The following is a 19,617-nucleotide window of genomic DNA, read 5'->3' on the forward strand; positions in this document are numbered from 1 at the left end:
TCCAGACAGTCCCACCGAGTGGAGGCTAGAACATGGTCACTAAATGCTGGGTTGACTGCCAGCGGGGGACTCGACTCGTGTCTGGATGGAGTGACCACTGGCTCAGGGCAGTATTCCCAACTCTGAGACAGAAGGGTTGGGTTCGTGCCCCACTCCAAACACAGGCTCGGAACATTGGGTTGACATCCATTGGGGTGGGGCTCGTGTCCGGTGGGTGCCCCCAGCCTCCCCCACCCCAGAGTAACGGTGGGTGGGGGTCTTTAGCCCACCTAGGAGAAGATTCTCCGAAGATAGAAAACCATGAAGAAGGTAACGGGAAACCACCTCAGCTCCTCTTCCTGAGTAAGTGGCCGAAGAATCTTGTGTGTGGGGCTGGAGTTAGGACCTGCCCTGGGGGCACAGCACAGTGGACAGATGGGTGGACCTTGTTCATGGAACTGAACATCACTGGGGATTGATGGAAAACGCAGCCTTGTGAATGAAAACTGATCAGATACAGAAAATCCCTCAGATTTCACGGTGCCCACCTACAGTCTGAAGATTATTAATGTAATCAAGTGTCAAATATCAGACGTCTGTGATTCTTACCAGACTTACATTAAATCAGGTGTTAAATTAAGAATCATTTCAACTCGGGAGGTGAATACCGCTGTGAATTAACACTGAAATTTCTCATGAAATTGATGGGATTTGTTCCCTTTTCGAAGAATGAAATATATTCCTAATGCTTTATATTCCTGACATTTCGCAGAAATCCAAGTGAGGAATTCTCGGATCTTAGTGGACCTTTTGCAGTCAAACCGGATGGAATACAGAGCGGATCTTTCCCAAACCCTGTCCCCCGCCCCAACCCAACCCAGACAGAGACTGAGGACCGAAGACTTGGCACAAGACAGACATTGTCCAGAAGGAACAAGGGGTTGTCGAGGTCTGTGGCTCAAACCCTGCGTCGCCGGACCCGCTCCTTCCCCGCGATGCAGCACGCAGCCGAAGGTGGGCAGGGTTCCGCAAGGTCTGGGGTCTGGGCTGGACTCCAGGCGCTCGACACTCGCGAGTTTGCAGTGAAAGTGGAGCCGGACCGCGGGCAGTGGGTCTGGACACTCGGCGGGGGGACCGGCGGTGGCTTCACCTGGGCCGGGGAGCTGGGGACAAGGAGGCGGCGAGGATGCAGACTGCAGGTAAATGGCATCTGAGAGGGGCAATCAATTCAATATCACCACAGGCAGAGCAGAGCAGAGCTGAGCTGCCGGCCAAAGCTCAGCCATGGGATTCATTCATTATTAAATCCGCTTCTAACTTTGCAGCGTGACCTTTTCCAGTTAGATCAGATCTTCCATTTGACCAAGGATTTTCTTTTTTTTTAAATTAGGCTGTAATTGGACCAGTTGTACCGACAGAAAACCGCCTGGAATATTTCAGGAGCTGGGAGTCATTTTGGGAATGTCACATTTGGTAGTGGTGGGGGTGTTCAGGGAGCCTGAGGTAGGGGGGAAGGGGGAAAGGGAAAGGGGAGAGGGTCCTTCAACCAGCCCTGATGGGGTTTCATTGGGTGGGGGTCAGAGAGCCTGGAGTGGGGAGTTGAGTAACCAGCCCTGATGGGGTTTCATTGGGTCAAGGTCAGGGAGCCTGGAGTGGGGAGTTGAGTAACCAGCTCTCTGGGGGGAGTTCATTGGGTCAAGGTCAGGGAGCCTGGGGCTGGGGTTCAGTCTGTAACCAGCTCTCTGGGGGGAGTTCATTGGGTCAAGGTCAGGGAGCCAGGGGCTGGGGTTCAGTCTGTAACCAGCTCTCTGGGGGGAGTTCATTGGTGGGGGTTTGGCAGTCTGAGTTTGGGGGTCTGTAACCAGCTGTCATTGGGCATGGAGAGCTCGAGCAACAACAACAACTTGTATTTATATCTTCTTCTTAGGCAGTCCCTCGGAACCGAGGATGATTTGCTTCCACATTAAAAATGAGTTCTCAGGTGACTGATGGGTCCAATGTGGGACCTACAGTCTCTGTCACAGGTGGGGGCAGACGGTGGTTGAAGGGGCGGGTGGGTGGGGTGCTTGGGTTGACGTGCGCTCCTTGCGCTGCCTGCGCTTGGCTTCCGCTTGCTCCCGGCGAAGAGACTCGAGGTGTTCAGCGCCTTCCTCCTCCACTTTGTGCGGTCTTGGGCCAGGGATTCCCAGGTGTCGGTGGGGATGTTACACTTTTTCAAGGAGGCTTTGAGGGTGTCCTTGAAGCGTTTCCTCTGCCCACCTGGGGCTCTCTTGCCGTGCCGGAGCTCCGAGTAGAGCGCTTGTTTTGGGAGTCTCGTATCGGGCATGCGGACAATATGGCCCGTCCATCGGAGCTGATCGAGCGTGGTCAGAGCTTCGATGCTGGGGATGTTGGCCTGAGCGAGCACACTGATGTTGGTGCGCCTTTATATATTTATATAGCGCCTTTAACATAGTAAATCATCGCAAGGTGCTTCACAGGAGCGATTATCAAACAAAATTTGACACCGAGCCACATAAGGAGATAATAGGCCAGGTGCTTGGTCAAAGAGGTTGGTTTTAAGGAGGGTCTTAAAGGAGGAGAGAGAGGCGGAGAGGTTTAGGGAGGGAATTCCAGAGCTCAGGCCCCAGGCAGCTAAAGGCACGGCCACCAATGGTGGAGCGATAAAATCGGGGATGCTCAAGAGGCCAGAAAGAAAGAAAGACTTGCATTTCTATAGCGCCTTTCACGACCACCGGACACCTCAAAGCGCTTTACAGCCAATGAAGTAGTCACTGTTATAATGTAGGACAATTAGGGATGGGTAATAAATGTCAGCCTTCTGGTGACGCCCACAGCCTGTGAATGAATAAATAAATAAAAAAATAATGACCAGATAATCTGTTTTTGTTATGTTGATTTAGGGATAAAATCAGGACACTGGGGATAACTCCCCTGCTCTTCTATTGAAATAGCGGCCATGGGATCTTTTATGTCCATTTGAGAGGGCAGATGGGGCCTTGGTTTAACGTTTCATCCGAAAGACAGCATCTCTGACAGTGCAGCACTCCCTCAGCACTGCACTCAAGTGTCAGCATAATTTGTGGTGCTCAAGTCCCTGGAGTGGGACTTGAACCCACAACCTTCTGACCCAAAGGCAAGAGTGCTACCCCCTGAACCACAGCTGACAAGCCAATTCTCAGAATTGGAGAAGCGTAGATATCTCGGGCGGGGGGGGTTGTAGGGCTGGAGGAGGTTACAGAGATAGGGAGGGGCGAGACCATGGAGGGATTTGAAAACAAGGAGGAGAATTTTTAAATCGAGGCGTTGCCGGACCGGGAGCTGATGTAGGTCAGCGAGCACAGGGGGTAATGGGTGAACGGGACTGGGTGTGAGTTAGGACACGGGGCAGTGAGCACAGGGGGTGATGGGTGAACGGGACTGGGTGTGAGTTAGGACACGGGGCAGTGAGCACAGGGGGTGATGGGTGAACGGGACTGGGTGTGAGTTAGGACACGGGGCAGTGAGCACAGGGGGTGATGGGTGAACGGGACTGGGTGTGAGTTAGGACACGGGGCAGTGAGCACAGGGGGTGATGGGTGAACGGGACTGGGTGTGAGTTAGGACACGGGGCAGTGAGCACAGGGGGTGATGGGTGAACGGGACTTGGTGTGAGTTAGGACACGGGGCAGTGAGCACAGAGGGTGATGGGTGAACGGGACTGGTTGTGAGCTAGGACACGGGGCAGTGAGCACAGGGGGTGATGGATGAACGGGACTGGTTGTGAGTTAGGACACTGGGCAGTGAGCACAGGGGGTGATGGGTGAACGGGACTGGGTGTGAGTTAGGACATGGGGCAGTGAGCACAGGGGGTGATGGGTGAACGGGACTGGGTGTGAGTTAGGACACGGGGCAGTGAGCACAGGGGGTGATGGGTGAACGGGACTGGGTGTGAGTTAGGACACGGGGCAGTGAGCACAGGGAGTGATGGGTGAACGGGACTGGGTGTGAGTTAGGACACAGGGCAGTGAGCACAGGGGGTGATGGGTGAACGGGGCTGGGTGTGAGTTAGGACACGGGGCAGTGAGCACAGGGAGTGATGGGTGAACGGGGCTTGGTGCGAGTTAGGACACGGGGCAGTGAGCACAGGGGGTGATGGGTGAACGGGACTGGGTGTGAGTTAGGACACGGGGCAGTGAGCACAGGGGGTGATGGGTGAACGGGACTGGGTGCGAGTTAGGACACAGGGCAGTGAGCACAGGGGGTGATGGGTGAACGGGACTGGGTGTGAGTTAGGACACGGGGCAGTGAGCACAGGGGGTGATGGGTGAACGGGACTGGGTGTGAGTTAGGACACGGGGCAGTGAGCACAGGGGGTGATGGGTGAACGGGACTGGGTGTGAGTTAGGACACGGGGCAGTGAGCACAGGGGGTGATGGGTGAACGGGACTGGGTGCGAGTTAGGACACGGGGCAGTGAGCACAGGGGGGTGATGGGTGAACGGGACTGGGTGCGAGTTAGGACACGGGGCAGTGAGCACAGGGGGTGATGGGTGAACGGGACTGGGTGCGAGTTAGGACACGGGGCAGTGAGCACAGGGGGTGATGGGTGAACGGGACTGGTGTGAGTTTGGACATGGGGCAGTGAGCACAGGGGGTGATGGGTGAACGGGACTGGTGTGAGTTAGGACACGGGGCAGTGAGCACAGGGGTGATGGGTGAACGGGACTGGGTGTGAGTTTGGACACGGGGCAGTGAGCACAGGGGGTGATGGGTGAACGGGACTGGTGTGAGTTAGGACACGGGGCAGTGAGCACAGGGGGTGATGGGTGAATGGGGCTTGGTGCGAGTTAGGACATGGGGGCAGCAGAGTTTTGGATGAGCTCAGGTTTATGGAGGGTGGAAGGTGGGAGGCTGGCCAGACGAGCGTAGGGATAGTCGAGTCTGGAGGTAAGAAAGGCGTGGATGAGGGTTTCAGCAGCAGATGAGCTGAGGTAGGGGCAGAGACGGGCGATGTTATGGAGGTGAAAGTAGGCGGTCTTCGTGATGGCGCGGATATGTGGCCAGAGCTCCTCTCAGGGTTAAATACGACACGAAGGTCGTTAACGGTCTGGTTCAGCCTCAGACAGTTGCCGGGGAGAGGATGGAGTCGGTGGCGAGGGAATGGAGTTTGTGGCGGGGACCAAAGACAATGGCTTTGGTCTTAAGAGCGGGCGTGGGGGGAGGGGCGTTAGATCAGTAACCGGCTCGGCGATGGGATCTCATTGGTTGGGGGGTCAGGGAGCCTGAGGGGAGGGGTCAGTAACCAGCTCAATGATGTTGTGTCATGTGATTTCAGATGGATCCGAGCTCAAACAGCACAAGACCCACGGAGAAGAAATGACAAGCGAGGCTCCCAGAGCCAGCTAGGATTCCCGGGATGGAAGGAGAGTTTGGGAATGATCCGCCTGCTCGGACTGGTTGAGGAGAGTGTTTCTCTGCGGGTGGAAGGGCCTGGGGATTTGTCGGGGGGCGGGGTGGGGTTGGTCCCCAATTACTCGGAGGAGAGATGTCCGTGCTCAAACTCTACAGTAACACCACCAACTCAACGCTGTGGGCTGGAGCTCGGGGTCCATCTGCCGAGGACCTGCTGAGGATTGTGCTGGTCTCGGCCATCCTTTGCACCTCTCTGTTCGGGAACACGGTGGTGCTGATGGTATTCCAGCGGAAACCCCAGCTGCTGCACGTGGCCAACCGCTTTGTCTTCAACCTGCTGCTGGCTGACCTATTCCAAACGGTCGTGGTGATGCCTTTGGTGATTGTGGGCAGTGTGCCAGGGATCCAGCCATTGAACAGGGGCCTCTGCAAGGCACTGGTGGTCTTAATGCATCTCTTTGCATTCGCTGGTGTCAACACCATAGTGGTGGTCTCCATTGACAGATACCTGGCTATCATCCACCCTCTGTCCTACCCCACGCGGATGACACCCAGCAGAGGCAACAACCTGATCGTTTTCACCTGGCTGCTTGGTACAGCTCAGAGTACGCCCCCTCTCTACGGCTGGGGGCAGGTGGGCTTCGATGGTCACAACTTCTGCAGCCTCGCCTGGTCATCCAGTCCCTCCTACACCCTGCTAACCACTCTCGTCACCTTCTGGCTGCCCGTCTGCGTCATGCTGGGCTGCTACTGGATGGTGTTCAGGGCGGCTCGAAGGCAGAATGCTCTGGTTCACCCAACCCATCCCAACGCCCAACCGAGGGGTTCAGACATGACCAACTCTTCCATTTCCAGCTCGGGGGCCAGGGCCCGTCACCGCCGTTTCCATTACCGCTGCAAAGCGGCTAGGGTGGTTTTTGTCATCATGTCCTCCTATATCCTGAGCATGGGCCCCTATAGCATCTTAAGCACCGTGACCATCAGCAGGTCCAAGCCCCTGCCTCCCTGGCTCACCACCTCAGCTCTGATCCTCTTCTACTGCCAGTGCTGCATCCACCCTTACATCTATGGTTACATGCACAGGAGCGTCAGGACGGAGTTCCTCATCCTACTGTGTGGCTCTTGCTGTAGGCAGCTGCAGCCCAGGAACTCCGCGCTGGACAGTTATTTCACCATGACAGGCGGCAGGATTTTCCACTCACACTTTTCCACGGGTGCTTCGCAAGTCTGTCCCCTGAAATCTTGGGAAGAAGCGACCATCTCTGCACTAACTCCCACGGACATCACTGGACCGCAGAGTCCCAAAGGCTATCGCAAGGAGACACTTTCAACCAGCTGCAGCTCAGAAAATGAGCTTCACCTCCTGCCCAGCCAACCGCCTGACCAAGGAATGAAATAAAACAATAATGTGCTGTGGTCCATCTTACTCTGCAGAGCCAACCCGTGAAGGGCAGTTTATTTGTACTTGTCGAATTTGTTTTAATCTCGAGTTTTAAATGTTAATACAGTATCTGCAAAAAATTTGTAATACAGTTGTAGTAGATTAACTTATTTTTTATGGGTAGAAAATAGTGTAATTTTCTAATCAACGCAGAAATACGTCAAAGAGCGAATGTGTAATAGGTTAAATCTTCTAGAGATTATGCTCCTGGAAGTTACACAGTGGAATATTCGCATATGAAGACACCAAATCTGTTATTTAACAGCAGGGTTAACCCATTTAAAATAAATAGATTCATCGCTGCACAAGAATGACAGCAACTCAAGAGAAGACAACTAGGGATGGGCAAGAAATGTGGCCTTGCTAGCTCCGCCCACAGCCCACAAACACATTTTAACAAGTTGCTGGGGAAAGAAGTTTCAGACCAATAGGTTAAACGCCCAGTTTAATTTCACATCCTGCAATCGGTGATGCCGAGCTTCCAGGATTGCCCCGGAGTCTCCAGGATTGCCCCGGAGTCTCCAGGATTGAAGAGATGAATCCCCAGGGCACAGCCGCCAGCAACACCCCGGAGATCGACCACAGCACCGTTAAAATCATTTGTGCATTTTCATTTACTTTGTACGCTTTTGTTGATCAGTTATAAAAATATTGGAGATGGGTTTAAAAGTAAAGCCGTATGACTGACGGCCAAGACTCATCCAATCTGGTAATGAAGAGTCCGTTCGTTTTCCGATTGGCTGTGGGGAGGTGGAGCCCTGAACAATGTTCCCTGTAATTATTTTTTGGCGCGGCTCCTTTAAGGGCCTGCGCGAGCCATTCAAAATTCCACGCGAGCGCGGTTTTGGCATTAAAACACGGGCAAGCCGGCTGCGCAGGTTCCCTGGAGCGCTGCGTGGCCACGCAGCTTAAAGGGAACATTGGCCCCCCCGAGGGGATGGACGCGTCGGCCGACCAATGGCGGGGGGCTGGAGGCAGCAGGTCATGTGATGAAACCTGCAGGAATACGTCCAACCCGAGATGGCAACGTTACCTACATTTCTTACATTTTTAAGTTACATTTTATTATACATACAGCGTTTCAATTTCAGTCACCCACGCGACATATTTACATGATAAACAAATGTGGCCGCGATGAAAGAAATCATCAGTTCCGTGCTCCAGCAATATTTTGGCCCAGAATGTTTGGAAGGGTAGACAATGCTGCTGTAATGGATGAAACAAGATTGCAACAAATATCCAAAAGGTGCCCTCACTAATCATCTGAAGAATTTTTAGAGCTTATGGTGCATTCCGTTTTAAAATATTGGTTCCGTACGTCACCATTGAAGAATACTTCTGAAGGGTTTAGTTATACTTTGCACCAATGCTGAACACGTGTAAGCTGGTTAAGTTCTAAACTTAGTGAAGTGGTTCCAGACTCCCTCTGCCAGAGAGCGTCACATTGCTTTAGAATGTTTTGGGATATTCAGTTATCTGAGAATATACTGTTAAAAATAAAAGTTAACCCAATAAAACATTTTTGGGAAAGAAAAACTTACTTGCATAATTTACCTGTGACAATTTTCCAAAGCACGCTGGCTTATTCCCGTGTCCGGAGACCCATTCTACGCCATCTCTGGAACTTGGAAGGATTTACCTGGGTCTCCTGATCAATATTTCTTGGGCTTAGAGCATGCAGCCTTTGACAATTAGCTGGCTGCTATTTTTATGCCTGGTTACAATTGCTTTCTCCTGCTGAAATAAGGTCAGTAGCTTGCACAGCTTCCTTGTAATGTGTGTGCTGGAATCTGGCAAATGTATCAGCCATTTTCTACCTGGTGACTTCACTCATTTACAGCCTCCCAATCGCAGGGCCATGGGCCATAGTTTGACCACACCCTCCTCCCCAATATAAGGTCGTATAAATCTGGAATTCCCTCCCCCGAAAAGGCTGTGGATGCTGGAGGACAACTGGAGCTTTCGGAGATGGAGCGAAGGCAGATAAATGGACTTGAGGTACAAATCAGCCATGATCTGATGGAGTGGCGGAGCAGGATGACTTGCTCCTGTTCCTAATATCACCATTATGCCCCAGACTTTGTCCATATTGCTACCATTAGCAGTCCCAAACCCCAGATTTCACTATTCCTGGCAGATGCCTCTGCTGCCAACACCCTATCCCTAGCCACTCCTGGCTTGCAGTTGCCCATCACTTCCTTTCCTCACCCTATGCTCATAGCCTCCTCCCAATGCCCAGTGCGCACTCACATCCCCTGTATGTTTGCTATCCCCTGCCCAGTGCTCCCCATTGCTCCAATACTCCTACTGGACCTCCTCTCGGGTTCTTGAAAACCCAAGATGCCCCGAAACATTCCCAAACTCTCGTCCACTGAACACTACATTTTCTCTTCCCAGTGGTCAACTGATCTTTGCAGCTTTGGATTTGTGCACTGGTTTTCTGCACTGCATTAAGTGTATTTCCATTCCTCACCCTGGCTATTCCCGTAATGTCTCTGAACACCGATTAGTGTTGAGTGATGAGGAACGTTTATTGCGGCTGGCACCAAATAAAGTGGCAAACTCTTTACTACTGCCCCGTCTTGCTCTCATACAACGCCAGATCCCAGAGTTAAAGGGACAATGCGCTAACCCACTGCACCAGAGGTTTTAAAAAAATAAATAAATGATTTGTCCATCTCAAATATCGTTCATTACATAGTATTACAGCACCGAAAAAGGCCATTCGGCCGACCTGATCCGTGCCGGTGTTTCTGCTCCACGCGAGCCTCCTCCTGCCCATCTTCATCTCACCCTATCAGCATATCCTTCTATTCCTTTCTCCCTCGTGTGTTTATCTAGTTTCCCCTTAAATGCATCTCTGCTATTCCCCTCAACCACTCCCTGTGGTAGCGAGTTCCACAGTCTCCCCACTCTCTGGGTAAAGAGGTTACTCCTGAATTCCCGATTTATTTAGTAGTGTAAATGTGTGTTCTGACTCTACCCTGCTTACTTCATTTCTTGGGCAGCAGCTGAATGAGCAGAAGTAAAACTTCCAAGAAGTTAGTTGAGAGACTTGCCCCTGACCTTCATTATATTGCGAAACACCAGGATTTCAATCCTTGACCAGTTACATTTCAGGGATGTCATTTCATTGGCCCAGGAACACATCTTTAGATGACATTATTCTACAAATATATTCATATCGGGGGCGGGGGCAGCAGGAACTGATTTATTCTAAGCACTAGTCTTGTTTGAACATAGGAACAGGAAGAGGCTATTCAGCCCCTCGAGCCATTCACTTAGATCACGTTTGATCTGTAGCTCGAGTCCATTTACTCACCTTTGCTCCATATCCCTCGATTCCCTTACTCAATAAAAGTCGATCAATCTCAGTCTTGAAAATTTCAATTGGCCCCAGCATCCACAGCCTTTTGGGGGGGGAGGGGGCGGGGAAGAGAGTTAAAGATTTCCACTAACCTTTGCATGAATATTGCTTGCTGATTTCACTCCTGAATAGTCTAGCTTTAATTTTAAGATTGCTCCTTTGAGCTATTTTAAATGTTGCGGAGTTCTGTGATCACAGCTGGTGCGTGTGCGTGTTTAATACAAGTCCAACTAGACCCCAAAAGGTGGCATTTGTAAATGCAGCCTGAACAGATTCTGAAACAATTTTTTTCTTGTAAATTGATTAAAAACAGTGAAACATTTACTGAAGATTTATTAAGAACGCTACACAGGTAAAAAGGGTGATTCATCTCAAGTTTATTGAACAAATATTGGTATATGTTCAAGACATAATCAGGCACTGCGGAGAGATAACAAAGCCACCAACCTGTGCTATTTAATGTACTAATTACACAATCCCTTGTTCAAATTAATGTGGATCTCGGGACTATTTACAAAATATCACAGTACAAGAAAATACAGATAAAAGAACATCTAATCTGTGCTGCTGTGGGGAAATGGGCACAAAGTAAAATCTAACTTTAAACAGAAGGAGGAAAAGATCAGTTAATGCCACTCCGTATATATTTACATCAGAAAGGGAAATACAGAGTGTCTATGTACAATCAATAGATATTATTGCAATTTTTTTTTTTTTTTAATGCAGAACTTCAAAATTCACTTTTTTTTTTAAAGTAAAATTATTCAATTATCTGTTGAAGCACAAACCTTGGAACTGGAAAACACCAGCGCACAATGACTGACATCTTTGGAATAAACCCATCAGGCGTGGTTCCTGGACCCGGTGCTAGCAGCGGGAAGCCTCGATTGGCGGAAGTGCGTGCTGGATATACGGGCGCGCTGCTGCGGCGGCGGCGTTTGATCTTTCCAACGGTTCGAATGCACCGTTCGCAACCTGCGCCCAGGTATCCAACACACCTTCCTGCTGGGTGAGACCCCCCCATCCCGCCAATGGCACGGAGTCAGAGAGTGAACCCAAGCATGCACCACAAACCAAAAGGAAAAGGAAAAGGAAAAAAGCCTATGTGTTGAATTAAAGACTTCTGAAGGTACAGTTGACCTGTTACTTTAACCATAAGTACATGATTGCAAAATGACAGTGACCATGAACTAAACTAATTTTTATTATCGCTATTATCCTACATTTGCGATTAAAACTGAAGTGTTCGCTAGAAAATTTTCAGGAATTGAAGCTATATGATAAATATTTTAAATGCAAAGAAAAAGAAAATACACATCGTAGCCTGCTCCACGCGGAGCCCATGATTAATCCACCTTCACGACACTATATATCTTGTTGACGAACCAGAAACAGGCAAAAAATCCAATAGTTCCTGAAACAAAAAAAGTTATGGCGCAAAGTTAGTTAGTTAATCACACGATAGTATTGTAGACCGAAAAAACAACTGATTCATCAATACCTTTGAGTTAAGGTTTAATCATCACTTTAAGAGGTTTCACGGGCAGCAGCAATGGCAGGTTTCCTGCTCTAGTTTTGGTCATTTCCTCAGTGCTGCTATTTTACTGATGCAATCGTGTAGCATTAATTCATATTAATAGTTTTATTGTAAAACTGCTCAAGGAATATGGTTTTCTGTGGACTTGTTCGAGCATAAAGGCGGCACTTTCACACATTGCTGTAACATTCAAAAGATGCTATTGCAACACATCAACTGATACTTCAAAGGGAATTGAATACTTGGAGAAAAAATTGCAGGGATATGGGGGAAGAGCGGGACTAAGTGATTCGCTCTTTGAAAGAGCCGGCGGAGACTCGATGGGCCGAATGGCCTCCTTTTGTGCTGTACTATTCTATGATTCTATGACTGGCTTGAAATAAAAACCACACACCTTACTGGCAGAAAAGTACAGGGCCTCAGATTTATTCTCAACACTATTTGCCACCAACTTAAAAAATCATTAAGATACAAGTAAGTTTCATTGTTCCCCCCTCCCAAAACCTTTAGTTCTCAGCTATTTACATTATTTATTTTTTTGCTCTACCTCCCACAGTGGATTTGCAGCATTTGCTTAACATTGAAATATTTTCATTTGTTCATTTCTCCCGATATCTGAAGTGTCTGCCTGGCTGACGGCGTTTTCAGCTCTGAGTCAGAAGGTCGTGGGTTCAAGCCCCACTCCAGGACCGGAGCACATAATCTAGGCCGACACTCCAGTGCGGTGCTGAGGGAGCGCTGCATTGTCAGAGGGGCCGTCTTTCAGATGAGACGTTGAGCAGTGGCAGACGGGGCCTCGGTTTAAGTGAACATAAGGAGATACCATGGCACTATTGAGAGAGAAGCAGGGGAGTTCTTCCAGCGCCGTCAGGCAGCAGTGCCACTTACAGGGGGATTAGTTACTGGGCAGATGGACAGCAGAGAGTCCACCTGCTATATCAACCACCCAGAATAAGGTTGGCTTTGTAGCATTTCCAGATTTTGGCATGGGCAAACATGTGGACCGACAGTAGGACAGTAGTCCACCGAATCAGCCACTAGTGCTCAATGACAATCCCGCTGTCGGGATCTGGTCTAATTGGTTTGCTGATGCTCAATTTTACACTGTAACACAACAGCTTCCCTGCATTTCAACAGTGACTATATTTCAAAAGTATTTAATTGGCTGTGAAATTGAAAGTCTCAAAAGAAATACAAGTTCTTTATTTTCCATCCTTCCTTTCTTTTCCCCGATAACTGGAAATGCACTCAGCTCTCAGGAACTTGCCAAGCTCCCTTGTAAAGGACTGTAACAGGGCACTTGGAAAAATCACTATCAGGCAGTCTCAACATGGTTTTATTAAAGAGAAATAGCGTTGGACAAATCTACAAGAATTTTTTTTGAGGGTATAACTAGCAGGGTAGATAAGGGGAAATCAGTGGATGCGATGTATTTGGATTTTCAGAAGGCATTCGATAAGGTGCCACACAAGAGGTTGTTACACAAGGTTACGGCTCATGGGATTGGGGGTAATATATTAGCATGGGTTGAGGATTGGTTAAAGGACAGAAAACAGAGTAGGAATAAATGGGTCATTTTCATGTTGGCAGGCTGTAACTGGTGGAGTGCCACAAGGATCAGTGCTTGGGCCTCAGCTATTCACAATCTATATCGATGATTTGGATGAGGGGACCGAGTGCAATGTACCCAAGTTTGCTGACGATACAAAGCTAGTTGGAAAAGCAAGCTGCGAGGAGAATGCAGAGATATAAACAGGTTAAGTGATTGGGCAAGATGGTGGCAATGGAGTATAATGTGAGGAAATGTGAAATGACCCACTTTGGTAGGAAAAGCAGAATATTTTTTAAAAGGAGACAAGTTAATGTTGGTATTCAGAGGGATTTGGTGTCCTTGTAAACCAATCACAGAAAGTTAACATGCAGGTACAGCACGCAATTAAGAAGGAAAATGGTAGGTTAGCCTTTATTGCAAGGGGGTTGGAGTATAAGAGTAAGGAATTCTTGCTGCAACTATACAGAGCCTTGGTGAGGCCACACCTGGAGTACTGGGCACAGTTTTGGTCTCCTTACCCAAGGAAGGATATACTTTCCTTGGAGGCGGTGCAACGAAGGTTCACCAGACTGGTTCCTGGGATGAGAGGGCTGTCTTATGAGGAGAATGGGCCTATATTCTCTGGAGTTTAGAAGAATGAGAGGGGATCTCATTGAAACTTTTAAAATTCTTAGAGGGCTTGAAAGGGTAGCTGCCGAGTGGCCGTTTCCCCTGGCTGGAGAGTCTAGAAAGAGGGGTCATATTCTCAGGATAAGGGGTCGGCCATTTAGCATTGAGGGGAGGAGACATTTCTTCAAAGGGTTAAGAATCTTTAGAATTCTCTGCCCCAGAGGGCTGTGGAGGCTCAGTTGTTGAGTATATTCAAGGCTGAGATCGATAGATTTTTGGACTCTAGGGGAATCGAGGGATATGGGGATTGGGTGGGAAAGTGGAGTTGAGGTCGATGATCAGCCATGATCTTATTGAATGACGGAGCAGGCTCGAGGGGCCGAATGGCCGACTCCTTCCCCTATTTCTTATGTTCTTACGTGACTGTATCCTTGCCAACTCTTGGCAGTTTGTTCCAGATTGCTGACTCTCTAAGAAACAAAAACACTTCCTGGTATCTAACCCAAATCTGTGCGCTTAGTTTTTATAGACATAACTCCCAGTTCTAGCATCCGCTATCCATCTCAAATAACCTGTCGAATAACTATCTAATCCCTTCATTTTATAAACCTAAATTAAGTCCTCTCTAAATGCATGTTTCTTCAAAGTAGGTGACCTTAATTTGAGAGAGCCTATCCCCACAACAAAGAGCTCTTAAATTTCACAGAAACCCCACAGTGCAGATAGAGGCCATTTTGGCCCATCGAGCCTGCACCGACACATATCCCACCCGATCCCCGTAACCCCTACACCAACACATATCCCACCCTATCCCCGTAACCCCACATATTTAATCCCCCTAACACTAAGGGTCAATTTATCATAGCCAATCAACCTAACCCGCACATCTTTGGACTGTGGGAGGAAACCGGAGCACCCGGAGGAAACCCACGCAAACACGGGGAGAATGTGCAAACTCCATTAGTATCATCCTAATCGCCCTCTTCTGCACCTTCGATATCCTTCATGTGTGGGGAACAAAATGAGACAATAACCCACGTGCCAATGTACCAGAGTGTTATAGAGGCCGTGTATAGTACTCTGCCTTTGGTACTCAATGATCCGAGTAACAGAACCTATTTGCTCCAGCCAGCATATTGCTTGTCCAGCTTTAATGACATAAATTGCTGCCCCCAGGTCGCTTTCCTTATCCATTTCTTTTAACTGGCATTCCTGCATGGCATGGCGAGAACTTTATGTTGACCAGTGTGTGGATAATAGGAAACGTGTCTCGTGTATGGTGCATATGCGCAGGCTGACACCCCAGAAATGGCTGTCGTACTTGGGGTGTCACGGCTCAAGTGTCCATCGGGCGAATGATCACAATTGGCTGAATTGTCTGTTGCAGTGATTGCCTGAAATAGCCCACTGACTAAATGCAGGGCAGTCAAAAGCCACTTCCGCTCAATGGCAATCTGCAGCGAGAAAGCACCAAAAATACATTTTTCTTTTACTCATTCTTGGGATATGGGTGTCGCAGGCATCGTCAGCATTTATTGCCCATCCCTTGTTCTCCTGAGTTTTCTACAACTGGGTGTTCTCATCCTAGTGTTTAAATCCCTCCAGGGCCACACCCGTCACTATCTCTGTAAACTCCTCCAGCCCTACAACCCTCCGAGATCTCTGCGCTCCTCCAATTCTGGCCTCTTGCGCTTCCCCGATTTTAAATCGCTCCACCATTGCCCAAAGCTCTGGAATTCCCTCCCTAAACCTCTCCACCTCTCTCCTCCTTTAAGACGCTCCTTAAAACCTCCCTCTTTGACCAGGCTTTTGGTCACCTGTCCTAATATCTCATGCGGCTCGGTGTCAAATTTTGTTTGATGACGCTCCCGTGAAGCGCCTTGGGACATTTTACTACGTTAAAGGCGCTATATAAATGCAAGTTGTAACTGGTGGGTTTCTAGGCTACTTCAGAGGCCACTCAACCACGTTGGTGTGGGACTGGAGTCACATATAGGCCCAGACTGGGCAAGGACGGCAGGTTTCCTTCCCTAAAGGACATCAGTGAACCAGTTGGATTTTTACGACAATCTGAGATTCACGGTCACTTTTACTAATACTAGCCTTTAATTTCCAGATCTTTCAAAATTCTCAAACTGCCACAGTGGGATCTGAACTCACGTTCCCTAGATTATTAGCCCAGTAACACGAGCACTACACGACTGTACCCCATTAAAGCCTAGATTATTAGCCCAGTCCCTGGAGTGGAACCTAAACTTTGACTTGGAGGCGAGAGTGCTGCCCACTGAGCCACGGCCGACACCAGACTACCAGCAGCACAATTTTCAATTGTCTGCAAACTGACCTGCAACATCAGTTTCATTCTTTCTTTTACTGATACCCAAGTGTCGCACCAGTTTGATGGTGTTCACTGCAGAGACGAATCAGCACCAGGATTTTTAAAAAATGAAACTGAATACACTGGCAAAATGTGCAACACTGTACATATGCAAAATCTAATCTACTCCAGACTGACAGACCAGGGCTTTGCCCCAATTCAACAGCGAGATACGACACCAGGACCAGAAAGCACAACTATTATCTGGGGATAAACAAACTGATGCAATGGCGAAAGGTCCTGGGACTTTGGACATGGGTTCAAAGGCCGCATGCATCAACACCTGTCTAAGTCATAGCATCTTCATGTGTGTCCCATGTGCATGTTTTATCCAGACCTAATCAAGATGGGCTTTAATCCTATAGTACAGGACAAATGCTTAAATGGAGGGGGAACGATTTTTTTTTTTTTTTTTTATAAAAGCGTCGACAGGAAACACGATGGCTCATTTGTAAAATTTAGGTAAATCATTAGTGACAAGGACAAATTCCTTTAAAAAGACGAATGGATTTACCAGCCTCGATCGGTTGTAACTCAGACACAAACCTATTTAACGCCATCCTATGAAATCTGTTGCAAGGCGAAAGGTCAAATCTAGAAACTACTGTTAACTAAATCTCAATGAATTGCGAGGCCCTCCCTTTCCAAATCTCAAGGTTGGCTGTGTGACAGGGGGAACTTTTCAAACTTTGTTTTTGAAGCTAGCAGGAAGCCAGCTGGTCAGACAACTCTCTCCTGCCATTAAAATGTAACTTCAGTAGTACAACAGCAAAATACTGCAGATGCTGGAAATCTGAAACAACAGAAAACGCTGGAAATACTCAGCAGGCCAGGCAGCATCTGTGGAGAGAGAAACAGAGTTAACGGCCGAGAAATTCGGGTCCCCACAGGTGAGTACGTGCTGGGTACTCACGCGTAGGCCCAACGGAAGTGCCGATTTCGTGCATGCACTGCGCATGCGCGGGAAACCAGAATTTCCGTTCCCTTGAAAGGGGTTGACAGGTGGAACGCGTGCGCCGGAGAGGCAGCGCATGCGCATCGAACTTACATTTTTTTTGCAGGTTTCTCCGGGAGGGTAAGTCTCCAGGAGCTACACTTTTAAAAAGCAGTCGCAAGGCCTGCTTTTAACAAGGTAAGTGGTGAATGAAGTAAAATTAAAACATTTTCTCCCCACAGGTTTATTATTTTTAAATACTTTAAAGGTAAGTTTATTTTTAGCCCCGTTAGAAAATGTAATTATTTTTTTCAAAAATTTAAATTGTTTAAAATAGTTATTTCATGTAATTTATAGTTATTTTAAAACTGTGATTTAAAAAAAAAATTATTTGAAGTTTTACTGATGTTTTGGGGCTTATAGTATTTATGGGTTTGACAGGTCTTCCTGTCAAACTTATGAATGAAGCATTCCCTGCTCCGATTGGCTCTCCATGGCAGTGATCCCAGGGGACGCTTCGAACTAACTGCGCCCCTGGGATACGCAAGCACTGCGCGCCGGCAGTTGGAGCAGGCCCAGGATCGGAATCCCACGCGGGCCCACAGCTCAACGGCCGGCGCGCTAGGTAAGTGCGGGTCGGGGGCTTGCACCCGCGGGAAGCTCCCGACCCGAATTTCTGGGCCAACGTTTCAGGTCTGAGACCCTTCATCAGAACGGGAAAAAGCTGGAGATGTAACAGATATTAAGCAGGCACAGAGACAGGGGGTGGGGGTTTAGGAGGGGAGGAAGGAATTGAAGGAACAATCTGTGCTTATGTAAGAGGCAGGAAAGATAAAATGTTGCAAATGGGAATGGCAAAATCATACAGCATGAAAAATGGGGGCAGGGGTTATTGTTTGAAATTGTTGAACTCGATATTGAGTCCGGCAGGCTGTAAAGTGCCCAATCGAAAGATGAAGTGCTGTTCCTCGAGCTTACGTTGAGCTTCATTGGAACAATGCAATAGGCCGAGGACAGAGAGATCAGAGCGGGAGTGAAGCGGTGAATTAAAGTGACAGGCGACCGGAAGCTCAGGGTCCCCCTTACAGACTGAACGGAGGTGTTCCGCAAAGCGGTCGCCCAATCTGCATTTGGTTTCCCCAATGTAGAGGAGACCGCATCGTGAGCAGCGAATACAGTATATTAAAGTGCAAGAAGTACAAGTAAATCGCTGTTTCACCTGGAAGGGGTGTTTGGGGCCCTGGAGAGTGGGAAGGGAGGAGGTAAAAGGGCAGGTGTTGCATCTCCTGCGCTTGCACAGGCAGGTGCCAGGCGAAGGAGAAGGGCTGTTAGGGGTGAGTGAGGAGTGGACCAGGGCGTCGCGGAGGGAGCGGTCCCTTCGGAATGCTGAAAGGGGAGGTGAGGGGAAGATGTGTTTGGTGGTGGGATCACGTTGGAGGTGGCAGAAATGGCGGAGGATGATCCGTTGAATGTGGAGGCTGGTGGGGTGAAAGGTGAGGACAAGGGGAACCCTATCATGGTTCCGGGAGGGAGGGGCAGGGGTGAGAGCAGAAGTGCGGGAGATAGAACGGACACGGTCGAGGGCCGTGTCAACCACAGTAGAGGGGAATCCTCAGTTGAGGAAAACAGGAGACATGTCGGAAGCACACTCTGTCCTCGGCCTATTGCATTGTGCCAATGCAGCTCAATGTAAGCTCGAGGAACAGCACCTCACCTTTCGATTAGGCACTTTACAGACTTCCGGGCTCAACATCGAGTTCAACAATTTCAGACAATAACCCCTGCCCCCATTTTTCATGCAGTATTATTTTGCCACTCCCATTTGCAACATTTTATCTTTCCTGCCTCTTACATAAGTACAGTATATTCTTTCAATTCCTCCCTCCCCTCCTAACCACCAACCCCCTTTCTCTGCACCTGCTTAATATCTGTTACATCTCCAGCTTTTTCCAGTTCTGATGAAGGGTCCCAGACCTGAAACGTTAACCCTGTTTCTCTCTCCACGGATGCTGCCTGGCCTGCTGAGTATTTCCAGCATTTTTTGTTATTTCAAAATGTAACTAGTGTTCAGAGCCCTGCTGGTTCTTGGGCAGAAAGCAATGTGGGAACCAGCAGAACAATACGCGAGCTTGGGACTTCACATCAGAAAATACCATTTTGGGATCCAGTATCCGAGTAATTTGCGATGCGACGTGTGGGGAGTGCAGCGCGCTCGGGAGGAACAGGTGACTTTGGACCTCTGGTCCCAAAGCTCTCCACCACTGGGGGTTTTCCTCGCCTCGTGTCTGGGTCTGTTGTAGACTCATGGATAGAGATTGATCGCTGAGATTAGTCAACAGCTCCATTATCGTTGGGTCATGGGACTCCCAGAATGGGAGAAGGCGAACTCGATGGACCTTGGTCCTTTCTCATGTAGCAATTCCTGGTG

General features: G+C 48.8%; 2 protein-coding genes across 2 annotated transcripts in view; one reads left to right on the plus strand and one right to left on the minus strand.

Moving 5' to 3' along the window:
• The first annotated feature begins 691 nt into the window (after positions 1-691).
• Positions 692-8,392, plus strand: gpr101 (G protein-coupled receptor 101). The gene is made up of 2 exons (XM_086002265.1): positions 692-1,178; positions 5,296-8,392. The coding sequence occupies exon 2, from the start codon at positions 5,506-5,508 to the stop codon at positions 6,769-6,771; it is 1,266 nt and encodes a 421-aa protein (XP_085858391.1). The 5' UTR covers positions 692-1,178; positions 5,296-5,505; the 3' UTR covers positions 6,772-8,392.
• A 2,145-nt stretch (positions 8,393-10,537) lies between these two features.
• Positions 10,538-19,617, minus strand: part of tm9sf5 (transmembrane 9 superfamily protein member 5) — a 153,539-nt gene continuing 144,459 nt past the window's right edge. Inside the window, exon 17 of the mRNA XM_086002271.1 lies at positions 10,538-11,594. Within this exon, the coding sequence (XP_085858397.1) occupies positions 11,527-11,594 (68 nt within the window). The 3' untranslated portion in view covers positions 10,538-11,526. The remainder of the gene's footprint in view (positions 11,595-19,617) is intronic.

The sequence above is a fragment of the Somniosus microcephalus genome, chromosome 1 (assembly GCF_052327205.1).
Source record: "Somniosus microcephalus isolate GS21.2 chromosome 1, FLI_Smic_1.0, whole genome shotgun sequence".
Classification (NCBI taxonomy): Eukaryota; Metazoa; Chordata; class Chondrichthyes; order Squaliformes; family Somniosidae; genus Somniosus; species Somniosus microcephalus.

What these genes read in the sequence shown, in the direction of transcription:
- gpr101 (XM_086002265.1), top strand. Translation starts at nt 5,506, where the DNA reads ATGTCCGTGCTCAAACTCTACAGTAACACCACCAACTCAACGCTGTGG.